Here is a 13,732-nt window from a genome sequence, read left to right as displayed (position 1 = left end):
ATTCCACTGGGGACCCTTGAGGCCCGCAATGTCCTGGGACAGAACAAGGGGTACGTGGAGTTTGAGGAAAGTGCTCAGGGTCTTATAAGGAGAAAAATAGGACCACCTCACCTTCATCTTTAATTGCTGAGTCGAGCTTGTGGCTTTCAGGAGGCTTAATGATTTGAAACTTTGAGGATCTTAGCGGGAATCAGAGTTATTGGAGTTACACGAGCTGCCTATACGATCTTCAAAGGGAAAATATGATGAATGCTCCTGTGAAAGAAGGCGTTTTTGCTTATATTAGACTTTAACGAAGACGCACCCACCTCCACTGCTGCCGCGTCTTAGAAGACCAACTGAAAATGACTGCCAATCCCCAAGGTCGAGGAAGTACACCGTTACTTCTGGAGCTCATAATGAGGATGAGGACGTAGGCGCAGTCATTTTCCGTGACACGTGCTCCTCTATTACTTACTCAAAAGAAAAACATAGACTCTATAGATAGGCATAATATACAGAATTATCGCTAATTAATAGGCAAATAAATTATGCATCTCAGTCCAGACATAATGGATGTCCAAGTAGCCTACAGTTTGTTGGTGATTGACTAGTCTTATGTGTAATTGCGAAATAATAAATCATGCCTTATAGGAAGGCTACATGTTTTTGGTGTAGGGTCTCCCACCTGCTTGTCTCTCCATTGAGATGTTATTGCTTTGCTGTGTGAATGTTTCACAGTGGCATTAAACTTATGTCCACAGAGACAAGGGGGCGACGCCATCAGAGGAAGTTACAGTAGTCTGCAAGTATTTTTCTGTATGTTTTTCCAAGGTATACGGGTACCTGTAATAGATTAGAAATAGCCTATAACAAAAAATCCCTATTGTGCATCATTCCAGGTAGAGCAATAACATCTCGAGAAGAGCAAGTCCCGGACCCTCCATCAAAACAGTTACAGGGCTCCTTTTAGGAAGAGCTCTTAATATCGTCAAAACTATTCAGTTATTTATTATGATCCTCCTCCTGTTGATTACAGTGTAGCCTAACATGTGTTATATTAAGTTTTCCTTTTTGCCACTAATTCGGCACTCTGTCCCAGCAAAGGGGGTTGGGCGCAGGGGCAGGGATGTGTGCGGTCTGCGTCTGGATGAACCGTGTCTCCTCTCTTCAGGTGTTTTGGTATTTGGCTGCAGTCATGGCCGGGAGCTCAGAGAAAATACCGATCGCCTCAGCGGGACCCGAGGATTTGCAACAGTTTTTGCCCCCGGTGAGTCTTCACAGCCCCCGGGCAACTTTTCAAACCAGCGTGTGTCGCCTAGGAAATGCAGAACCCAGTTTAGTTTTGTTTTTGAACAGTTTTGAAAAAAGATGTCCGTGAAGTTGGTGCGTAAAGGGGATCAGGCTACATGGGGCCCCTGAAACATTTTTCACATGGTCCAACTCTGATCAGTAGTTTAGGTTTGATTAGCCTTCTTTTACGCTATGAATGTTCATTCAAAGAGTTATGCCATGTTTTGTGTTTAATAAAATTGCAATTTATCGTTTTAGTTTAGTTGAATTAGCTTTTATGCCGAATGACAGTTACTTTAAACAAGATCGAAGGTCTTGAATACAATCTTAGGTGTATTTAGCCTTGTTTAAAGGCAATTTAGTGGGCATTTCCTAATTTGCACAGTGGGAAATCTAATCTGGTTGCTTTGAAACTGCATTTCTCTGCGTAATGGTACGACCATAATGCCATCTCTAACCACGGCGTATGCATGTTTGTCTGATATTATAGGCCTACTCTGCGGTGGCCGTGAAGCCCACCGCCACAGGGCGCCTCATTAAGGCCGGGATAGCGGTGCTCATTGCCGGGGCTCTTCTGTTGCTGCTGGGGGCCGTTGGAGCTTTCTACTTCTGGAACAACAACGAGAAACACGTAAGAGTGGTGTTTATGGCCTGGTGTCTATTTGAGAGGCTGTTTGTATTTTCATTTTTTTTTTGTATTCATATACCAACTAATGTTTAACTGGAAATAAGGCCTAAACTCAGGTATTTATGTGACAAAGGAATCCTCTGTAGCAGTATCAGTTCAGTCGTCATGCCATGACAGTGGAAGAACCTAAACGTCTACATAAGCTCACACACATTACTGTGCACAGCTGTGGACGTAGGGGCATTGTCACCTTAGTGTAAAGAATTTAGAGTAGATAAATTGAGCTTTACTGTCTCTACTTATTGCTTGTTTTAGCAATTCTCGGAGATTCTGTAAAGGACAGTGCAATTGATTCTCCAATACCTTTTGTACAGGGGAAAAAATCTACTACAGGCGTTTATTAGAAACTTCTTTGGTTTACAAAAGTGCTGTTCTTCCACTTTTGAGATAACTTGACTTCAATATCAAGGATATGCACACACCAATTCAGCATACACGTTGCATAATAAGTTACATAAATAGAGATGGCGGGTGATGTTGCAGCAAGTTAAATAGGCTTCATCTTTTCAGTATTAGTTGAAATGGAAACTCAGTCAGTCAGTCCCTTAAAGTCAAGAGTTTTTCTGCAGCGTAGGCAAACACTGAAATGCAAATGAAACACTGCAGCTCGGTTAGTTCAGACCGAGGCAAAGAAGACGCCTGGTGAATAGAGGCGTTGTGTATGTGTGGTAGCTCTAGGATTCTGGAGAGGTGGGATGGTGGGAGGTGAGGGAGAGGTGGGGGTTGGTGAGGGGGAGGCTCTTTGGTCCGGCTGATGCTAAAGGTGCAGAAGGTGTAAGAGATGAGAAGCAAAATGAGGTGCTTTTGAGAGCTTTTTTTCTCCATTATGTGAAAAAGCTATTAAGGCGGCAAATACATGATGTTCTACCAAGGGGTCATCATCACCGAGGGCTGTAAAGAAGAAAAAGGTTTTTTTTATACCGACTATGAATGAAAGTGTGAAAGCGAAATGCAGAGGAGAGAGGTCATATGTGATGGGGGAAGATTGGAAAAGCAAGACAGTGTTGAAATAGTAGAGGAGAGATTTCAGAGACAGGAAAGGGAGGGGCATGGAGGGCATGTGGGGTTGGCTTCTTGGCTTCATAGCTGACATGCCAAACCTGTCTCTGTTTGCAGGTTTACAATGTCCACTATAGCATGAGCATCAATGGCAAAGTCGAGGAGGGCTCAATGGAGATTGACGCTGAGAACAACAAGGAGAGTTTTAGGACCGGCAGTGGGGCGGACGAAGCCATGGAGGTCCACGACTTTGAGATTGTGAGTTTGCCAGTCTAATTCGGATTAGTATAAGATTTTTAAATTTATATGATTTAAATAAGTATTTCTTAATAAACAGTAAAATGAAAAAAACATAATGAACACATAAACACAGTTTAAACAGTTTGCTCTTCACATTTACCCTTCCTAACATCTTCTCACATGCAGCATTGTCCATTATTCACTCAGTGTTTCTCATTAATAGTACTAAGGCGGCCTCCGTAGTCTAAAATTCTCACCCATAGTCTAAAATTAACATGGCCTAAACATTGGCATGACAAAATCTCACTTCGTTGCTCCTTGTATTGTCATTAACATAAAAAAAGCAGGTTATAGAACTACACTACATAACAACTCAGATCTATGAAGACTTGCCCCTATTCACAGAAGACCATGTATTTTTGAGCATAATGAATAAATGTTAGATGGATAGGGAAACCTTTAAATATGAAATGAAACAGGCAATAAGTAAAAAATAAATAAGTATAAGTATAAATAAACTCCACAAATTGTATGAAAGAAAATTGTTAATCTAGAAAGTATTTGTGCCACCATAGTCTGAACAAAATCTATGGGAAACACTGATTCACTCTTTCAAGACTTAAAACTCATTATTTCTTACTTCCATATTTTCAAAATTATCCCTGCACCTGTCACCAAGGTCTAGTATTTGTCATTCACAGGCCTGCTCAGATGAGGCACTTGTCCCTTACCCCAAAGCAGAGGGTTAATATTAGATTGAAATAGTCCATAAGCATAAGCAAGGGGGAAAACTAACTGGTGGCCACTGAGAAGCAGGTCAGAATTGCTCAACGTTTAACAAGAGGGGTAAAAACTGAAATGAATAAATTTGCCCCAGAGGCCTATCAGTGTCTAGTCATATTGCCCCTCCAATTTTCATTAAATTCGGACTGCTGGTTTTCGACCTTTACTTTAAGCATCCCAATCAACCTAATCAGTAAGTTGACCTTTAATCATAATGTCCTGCCAAGTGTTCATTTTTGAATCTAGGGCAAATTACTCACATTTAATTAAAATTTTAGAAAGGTTTTGGGATGTGGAACAGGTGATGGGGTAAAACTGAATTTTCTATGAATTTTTCAGGATTGTTTCATGTTGATCTATTGTCCAAGGCACTTAAGAGTCTGTCTACAGGGCATCACTGGGATCCGGTTTGCAGGAGGAGAAAAATGCTACATCAAGACGCAGGTGAAGGCTCGTCTGCCTGATGTGGACACGCTGAACAAAGACACCCTGACCTTTGACCTGGTGGGTTTACTCTGTACATGGTTCAAACATTTCAGGCTTTTTTGGGAGTTTCAGCACTTGTCGCTTAATGTTTATGTTGCAAGGAGTTTAGTCTGTAAAGGTAAATACTGTGGAAGTTGAGAGGAATTTTAATTGGGTCACTGTAAAAATTTATTGTGCAGTCATATCAATTTTGATCATTGCATAGCAGATGAATGAAGTTACCCTGACTTGTGATTGGTGGATTATAACAACAGCAGTAAGCATTTACACTGCAAAAAGTCTAAACATCTAGGTAAATTAAACTACTCAAATTAAGAATATTCAATTTGTTTTGTGGAGACTTGCCAAGGTAAAATTATCTATGAATGGAATGAGTCTTTACTCAGTACAATCTAAATAAGATGTAGTTTCTTATTAAGTGCAAAGAGTTGTTTTTCTTATCTTTTGTGTAGCAAGATGTACTTTTCTATTTAAAGTATGAAAACTTTTGTTCCATTGGTATAGTTGGGATAATTTTACTAGTCATGTGAAATATACACTGTAAAATCTATTTTACTAATTTAAAATAATGTGAATTTGGACATTTTTATCTTTATTTGAGTACAAGACTTGTAAGACCAGTGTTCAGAGTTTTTCTAGATGTTTGCCTTGTATTGAGTTCAGTGTCCTTCCTTTTACGTTCATATTTGGCGTTAACAAGTTCAACAAGGTCTGCACAGTTGTTTGGCACAAAGCATGACCTCTAGTTGTACAAACTGCGCTGTGCAGGCCTTGAAAGATGACAAAATGTAGAAATGTGTAATACAGAAAAACAAACCTACATTTTGACCTCCAGCAGGACAAAAAGTTATCACTGTGGATCCTGGATCTGCGTTTTATATATTTATATCCATGTCGAAAACAGACAAAACAGACCCTATTTTTCAACCTGGAGAGACTCAGACACAAAGAGTAAGTATTAGTACTTTTATTGAATGAGTTGGCTTTGCTCAGACCCTGGCGGAAGAAGGTTGTGGCTGATTAGATGATGTTTAGGAGGTGGTCACTGGAGGTGGTAGAGGTGAGGCAGAGGATGAAGGAGACAATGAGGAGAGTGAAAGGGATGATGAGATGATGAGAAGCCGAGGGGGTTCTGGGATCTGGGGAGGAGGTGGGGCGTGGCACAAACCAAAGTGTCCGTGATCCTGCAATGGGGGCTTAAATTAGGCAGACTCGGAACTGATTGGACAGGAGGAGGTGCAGTGAGCAGTGGGGAGGAGGATTTGGAATAAGGAATGAAGGCTAAGGTGCAAGTAAACTCTAAAGAAGCAGTGAGGTAGACAGGTGCGAAGTTTGGTCTTCTAGGCTGAATTTCACATTCACACCCAAAACAACCAACACTGCTTTGTCAATGACTGACAGGCAAAATAATGCTAGCAAACCTTCTCGGCAGAGGTCATAATAGATCACATGTAACTTAATTGGCCCTACAGGGGGCCAGTTGTGACCTCATTTTGGCCTTCCTAGCATTAGCAGTTGTTTAAAGTAAATCATACAGACAGGGGACAGTGTTTTTAAGTGTTTGCATAGCTCCAGCCCCAGTGCACTAAAAGCTGAGCGGACCACATTAAAAGAAAAACAACATAACTTGGAGCAGCCACAGAGCGCTGCGTCTGGGTGGCAATTATTATCACCATTGCCCCTTCAGAAACACCACTGTCTGTGAGTTGGGGCTATCTGATAATTAAAATCATTTACTTGTGCGTAAGCCCCATATAAATCCACATAGCCAGAATTACCAAAATTACTGTCAACACACAAACGCAAGTACACTCTTCATTTTCTCGCAGCGCTGCTCTTATTGCCTCTCCCTGCTTCATAAAGGATCATTTATTTCTCCTCTCATGTGTTGTCTGTCTTTTACTCATAAATGATATTTTGTTTGTAGCGCGGCGGTGAAGATGGGAGCTGTTGTCATAATGGTAGCTGCAGGCTGGTCATTTGCTATAATTTAGAGTGATGGCAAATGTTGTCAGCACATACACACACACGCACACTCCTATCGGCAGAGAGTGGGTCAGATAAACTCTTATCAGTGCAGCGGTGGAGAAGAACCCCCACTTTTATTTGTCCCTGCAGCACATCATATGAGCAGGAGCACTTGTGAAAGGTTGTGGGATAACATTACCTTAACATGAGCTGAGCCAGTGCAGTGCAGCCCCCAGGAACAAGAGCCCGTGGGCAGAAACATCCCCCAGACTATGCTTTTGTACCTACAGGCTGTGCAGTGCTAACCTACTCTCATGTTTCAAGATGGTGCTGTTTGCTCTAACCTGGGAAATCAGGCCAAGCCCCATATTTTATTCAGATGTTGATGAATCTTGACGTTGCGTATCCAGTTAAACGTTAGCTAAATGTTGCCTCAAGGACTTCCCTTTTACTACCTGATTTCATATTGTTATGGGAAGCATTAAAAGCACCTCGTTCATGCAGATTAGTCTGACTGAAGGGAGAATTACAGAGCTTTTCAAGGGGGCGGCGCGTGCACATGCAAATATTGTTTTGGCTGGTTTGGGATTTAGGGAGAGAAAAAGTCCATGAACTCAACAGTGTACGTACTGTATGATGTATTATACAGGCACACGCTAATAAATTACATTATTGTGGAAAAGGTGAAATTATTATAGCAGTTCAAAAAGGTAATACATTTTTATTAAAAGAACCTCGCTGAATGTAAATAATATATGAGTTTAATTTGAAATGGAACTGCTGCAATAAAATGACTTTTGCACAGTATTGGAAAATGACTTTTATAAAAGCTTTTCTCAAGACCTCTTTGACATTGCTATCAAAGCTTGAAGTAACTGTGTACGAAGTTGGAAATAGTTCTCTATCTGTATATAATTAAATCCCATCACAATAAAAAAGGTCTATGAATTTTCTATGATGACTAAGACGAGAAACGAAAAGAAAATGAAACAAAATAGTCAGAAAATCTACTCTCTCTCCATGGAATATTCCTTTGTATGGCATTAAGCCTTTCTGCCTTGTAATTACTTTTTCTTATTCAAATATACCTTGAAAAACAGGCATTCTTACTGTGAACAGGGTAGTCTCTCCACAGATCTGACCTGTAACTTGGCAAGGTGGCACTGCAGACCTTTCCAGGCAAATTAATCATTATTAGTATTGGTTTTATTGATTCTTTGTGTTCACAATTGTGTGTATACAGTACCTTAATTCACTCATTAGGGGTATCTCTCCAGAGAACTGTCAATCCAAAGCTTGGGTAATCGATTAATGTTGTCTCAGGAAGGGCATCTGATGTAAAATATATTGTAATTGCAATATATTGTAAGATATACTGCACGTGATACTCTATGATGTATTGCTGTTTTTTATTAACCAAATACATCATTAGCAACAACATGTCTTCCACTGTTTGTGCAAAGTTAATATAAAAAATATCTATTTTCTTTTAATTCATGTTAACATTTAACAAAACAAAAAAACAAAAATAGACAAAACTAAACCAAAACACTTCCGCACCCCTCTCTGCACACAGCGCAACACAATATTTCAAAAGACACCCAAGTCAAGTCTAGTCTCGCCAATATGTCCAAGAAATGCGTCCACTCTACTCAAAGTCTTGTATCTAGTTATTTTTCTAAAATAAACCAGTGTATTGCATGAACAAGTTTCCATCCACTAAATAAGTAACACAATTGTGTTATCACAAATAATACTCTTGGTGATATACTGATACATCATATTACATATTACATCACCAAATTTAGTATTACGATAAATAGATATTTTGATATTTTTATGCACCCCTAGATTGTAGTGAGTGCATTATGTCATTATGTACCTGTCTTTCTTGTAGGAGGATGAAGTGATGCCTGCCAAGTTTGATGATATGATCTGGGTGGCAGCTGACGCTCCGCTGACGGACTCTGCTTTCCTCAGCACTAGGATCAAAGACCTGTGTGGAGACCTTCCAATCTTCTGGCTCCGCCCCACCTATGCCACCAGTAAGCACCCAGACTGATCATTGTTTGTAACAATTATTTATGTGTCAAAATTTTACCAATATAATAGGTGTACTGTATATGAAGAGGTCATTTGTAAAAACACATACGGGCCATTTGAAAAAGTAATCAGAGGCTTTTTTTGTTTTGTTTTGTTTTAGTTCACATGTATTTTACTGCTATCAAAATATTATTCCATCCTTTCTTGATAAAATCCACTGTTATCATTATTATCATTGACAATATCTCTAGAAGATAGTAAAAAACTTTTTTCAAACCGGAGATATCTGTTTTTCCTGTTGAACTCTTCATATATTTTTAGTAATGTTTGTCAATTAACCTTTTAAAAACAACATTAGATTAAATTGCTCTGGATATGCAGGGGCACTACCCATATAATTCACATTATTAACTGAAAAATTGTAATCAAATGTGTAATAAAATGTGATTACAGGCACAAGTACAGTGTACTGAGAAAAGCAACAGACGGATGTGTCTCTGGAATTTGGTTTTATTTTTGAAGATGTAATTTTCCCAAAGCAAAAAGGATATGGGTCAAACGGTCTGTAATATTTCCATTTAACATCTCAGTTGTTAAAAAAAGGAGCCTTAAAAAAATCAAGTTTCCTTTTGAAGTTTTAGCGCTCAGCAGTGTACAATTATAGCATGCTGGGAGGTCAAAAGATCATTAAACATTTTCATTGTATTTCCCTTCATGACTTCAGACTCTGCTCGAAGACACCTGAGAATCTAAAGCCACATTATTGCCATGTGGCTAAATATGGCGTGCTGTCATTCTGTGAGCGTGTGTGCTGTGTGCAGGCGAACAGAGGAAGAGGAGGACAGTTCCACGGCAGAGGCGCCAGGTCGATGCCGAAGAGGATGTTGAGGCAGAGTTCAACCCTGAAAACCCCTACCAGGTGAGTCACGCCAAAAAAACACTTAATAACTCTTCTTATATCTGAGAGTGGGCAGAGGCAGTACGGCAACAAGGGTCAAACTGTTATACCACAGACGTAACATGTGCTAAGACTGCTTGATAATTTTTGGGTAATAAATGACTTCATGGTTAATTAAAACGATTCATGTACTTCAGAAGTGACTGAAGAAATACAGACTTATTATAAATTATGTTTTGTGATTCATGTTAAAAGGCTTCTATTTAATGTGTAGCTTTCCTCTAGGTTTTGTGGGGTAGAACAAGTGCTTCACCAATTGCTTTTTGATTACACAGTTACATTTTTATTATTTACTGGGGAGAGAAAAATGTAAATGTAATAACAATTCAAGTTTGATCAGTTTCACAGCAAATCACCACAGATTACACAATCTATTTATATAAGTAAACACCTTTTATTCCATCATGACTATCAAAAGATCCAAATTTCAGCCAACACGGCGGATGACATCAGGCTGAGTCCTACACATTTTGCTCTGTTGTAAGATGCACTGCGTAACTTTCCAGGGGGAGGGCCCACCAACTGTTTGTCTCTGTAAAGACATTATTGCTTTGCCCAGAATGCTCCACAGTACGATCTTAAAATATGACGCTTCCATAGGGACAAATGACTGGCACCACAAGGGCAAGGTGTTATTGGTCAGATCTGTGGAAACAAGCCCAGTCACAGTGAAAATGGATGTTTTCAAGATATTTTTGACCACCAGCTAACAGCAATAATGGAAAAACAATGCTAGATATGTTCAATGCCTCAGAGTGGAACATTACAATAACATAGCAATAACATCCCCATGGAGACACGCAGGTGGTGGACCCTTCTCCAACAAGTTACATAATGCACCTTTAATTCCTGTTAATAAGAAACCCATTTCCAAGCGCACCTGTCATGATAACACACAGTATAGCCCCCAACACCACACAGGCAATAAAGTAAAACACAGGAGACAGTGCAAACCCCTCTAAGGTGAGTCACACTACACTAACACTCCTTCTCTTTCACAACTGTCCACTTACATGTGAAGGCTACCTGTGTGTGTTTGGTTGGAGGAGAGTTTCTCACAGATGTGCGAGCAGCAGCAGATGCCAGGGTCACTTCGTGGGGCCCAGATTGTCACAGTGAATCTGAGCAAATGCGTGGGTGTGTTTTCCAAGCATACATCTCTGTGCGGTTTTCTCAAGCCCTTTAGCAGCACGTCCAACGCTTTTCTTTCACCACCGGAGCTGTATGAATAATTCCACAGCTGACCCCACCTCGACAGAAGGCCTTTGCCCCCCTGAGCACACATATGTCCCAGCACACTCACACAGGGGCCCTTTCTCCCCTTTAATCCTCTCGTCTTCACTCCCCTCACAGCAAAGCAACCCCCAAACCGAGCTCCAACACTCGCCTGACAACCACAGAAAGGGGGTAAACAGCATCAGTACGAGCTGTTGAAAAGGAAAATATTTGACAACAAAAACCCACAGCTGACAACATCCCCTCCTCCCCATACTGCCTGTCGGAAATCCATTTTTAATTGGTTTTGAACATGCTTCCTCTGCCTCTTCAGATGCACAGTATCACAAGAAGAAGTGAAGCCACACATCCAGCTGTGCACGTGGATTTACATGTGTCATATATGTACACTTATTAGCAGAGCCGTACTTCAAAATATATTCAAATTATACAAAACAATTTTCAGAAAAGATGAACCTACGCTACACTCTTGCCTTCTTGAAAATGATTTTCCAATTAATTGAGCTGCTCAGGACTTTTTTCCAATGAACAATAGGAAAAAGTCACACCTCAATTTACTTGACAACTTCATCCACGTGTCATTTAGACTCATTTAGACTTCTTTGTGTGCTGTGATTGGCTTAAGACCAGAAGAAAAACAGACATGAAAACAGAGGGGTGCTGGGAGATGCTCGTTATTGTTTAGTGATTTAAATGAGTAGTGAAAAATAATGATTTATGTCAAAACTGAAATACTTAATTAATGGCAAAGGCACACAATGTAATTTTCTGAGTTTAGAGTGTAATTTTGTCACCATGGTGATGTTATTGCTTTGCCTGGAATGTTCTGCGGTTTGACATTAAACTTATCTATCTAGCATGTAGTTAATACAGTTTTTTTCATTGTTACAAAAATACCTTAAAAATATACATTCTTACTATCTGACTGTAACTTGTCTTGTCTGTCACTTTCTTGTCTCTATGGAGATAATTACGTTCAATCCCATACATCTTAGACAAAGAAAAAACATCTCCATGGAGACAAGTAGGGGGCCGACTCTCCACCAGAGGTTACATAGTGCACCTAAATGCATTAGATGCTAAATTTGAACATGCTATTAAGCTAGTCGTTTACTGCTGACTCCACACCACATAATCTGCCAGTGTCACCAAGAATTCAATAAGCTCTTTTGCAATTGTACTTATATATGCTTTTTATCCATGGAATGTCATTTATATGCAAAGTTATGGTTTAGCTGTTGATGCACCTTTGAGATTTATTGGCAAGTGTGTGACAAACAATGTGAGAAAAGAACAGTGAAGGATCAGAGGGAATCATTCTGTTCCAATGAAAGATAAGGCAAAACACAAAACAAAACACAAAACAAGCTAGAAGAGACCAATAAATGAACAATTTAGTTACGAAGTAAATTCTTTTAACCAAACTCTTTAGATTCTCATATATTACATGCACTATGATACTGTCATTGTAAAGCGGTGTTACGTAACATTTTTGGTAGAGGGTCCGATACCTGCTTGTCTCCAAAGAGATATTCTTGCTTTTTCTGGAATGTTCCACAATAAGACATTAAATGCATCTATCTTTAAGGCATTTTGACAAATTAAAGCACCTGTAATTAAACAAATGCTAAATCGATTCAAAGTTTCACATCATATTGTAAGTCAGTAAGTAAACTGTATGTAGATAGCACTTTTCACAGATTTCATAGATAAAAATCACAAAGTGCTTTACAGAGAGCAGGTACATTGTGGAACATTCCAGATAAAGCAATAACATCTTTATGGAGACAGGCAGGTGGCAGTTCCACTAGAGAAGTTACACAGTACACCTTTAACCTATGATATATGTTAAGCTATAGTATGGGACATTTCAGGCATAGCAATAACATCTCCATGGAGACAAGCAGGTGGCTGATGGTCCACTAGACAAGTTACACAGTGTAACTTTAATCAGTGATATTGCATTCATTATTGATTATTTGTATACTTTCTTACAGAGAGGTCTTGAGGGCGAGACAGGTGACATGAACATTGACCCCATGATGGACCACAACGGCATCTGCTGTCACGAGTGTCGCCGTAGCTACACTCATTGTATGAAGGTGTGTGAGCCCCTGGGAGGATACCACCCCTGGCCCTATCATTACAGAGGTTGCAGAACCGTGTGCAGGGTCATCATGCCCTGCAGCTGGTGGGTGGCTCGCACCCTGGGTATAGTCTAACCTGAGTACAGACCTGAGAGGGAAGGAGCCGCACCAAGGTGGTCAAAAAATAAATAAATAAATCAAAACCCATCCCGTACTAAACTGGGATCAAAACTAGAGGCTCGTTTAAAGCATTGATACTGAAAAATAAATCACAAAAAGGGACAAATTTGAACCTTTCCTCAGTAGTTTTAGAGTGGTCTTGATCTATTGTAAAATCTCATGTTATTAAAGAAATATCACTATCATTATTTTGTGTTTATATTCTATTGTTGATTGATATTTGTATTGAGCCATTTCTTTAGTGCTGAAAATGCATTTGTAATTTTAGCAACGTGACAACATTAGAGTGCACAGGTTTGAGTTCTGATAGGACATGAGATTTGCAGAGGACTAGGAGAAAGCTGGATGTTCACACAGAAAATGCATGATGCCAAATCTAGGACACTCATGATCAGAGATGTAAAGTTTTTCACAGTGTAGGTGCAGCCTTGGATTCAAACCACTGTGAACTGCAATGCTAGCAGAGCAAATTTAACATTAAACATGTGAGATCCCATTATTTGACATCTACCAAGGTTAGAGGTTAAAATGTACATTGCAACATATATACATCAGTAAAATTGCTTATATTTATAGTTCTGATTATCTATGTTTATTTCTTTGCTTTTTCTTGTAAATAAATTCAGTGTAAAACATTTCTGCTGGCACAAACAGCATCTGTTGTGAGGTCATTACTCTCATGAAAAATGTTTGACTCGTGTTTTGAACGCTTTCTCTTTGCTATTTTCTATCGGAGTAGGTCTCATTAAAATGATGTACTGTGTGCCTTCACTGAAGAACTTTATAAATCAG

At 39.5% G+C, this 13,732-nt stretch overlaps 1 protein-coding gene across 1 annotated transcript in view; it reads left to right on the top strand.

Moving 5' to 3' along the window:
* LOC110173547 (leukocyte cell-derived chemotaxin 1) overlaps positions 1-12,895 on the top strand; it is a 57,598-nt gene extending 44,703 nt beyond the window's left edge. Inside the window, exons 4-10 of the mRNA XM_020939575.2 lie at positions 1,154-1,249; positions 1,763-1,903; positions 3,077-3,217; positions 4,373-4,486; positions 8,334-8,481; positions 9,301-9,398; positions 12,671-12,895. Coding sequence (XP_020795234.1) covers positions 1,178-1,249; positions 1,763-1,903; positions 3,077-3,217; positions 4,373-4,486; positions 8,334-8,481; positions 9,301-9,398; positions 12,671-12,895 — 939 coding nt within the window. The 5' untranslated portion in view covers positions 1,154-1,177. The remainder of the gene's footprint in view (positions 1-1,153; positions 1,250-1,762; positions 1,904-3,076; positions 3,218-4,372; positions 4,487-8,333; positions 8,482-9,300; positions 9,399-12,670) is intronic.
* The last annotated feature ends 837 nt before the right edge of the window (positions 12,896-13,732 follow it).

This window comes from Boleophthalmus pectinirostris, unplaced genomic scaffold, assembly GCF_026225935.1.
Source record: "Boleophthalmus pectinirostris isolate CB_2022bp ecotype Guang Dong unplaced genomic scaffold, ASM2622593v1 HiC_scaffold_16, whole genome shotgun sequence".
Lineage (NCBI taxonomy): Eukaryota > Metazoa > Chordata > Actinopteri > Gobiiformes > Gobiidae > Boleophthalmus > Boleophthalmus pectinirostris.
This window is presented reverse-complemented; position numbering and strand designations above follow the sequence as displayed.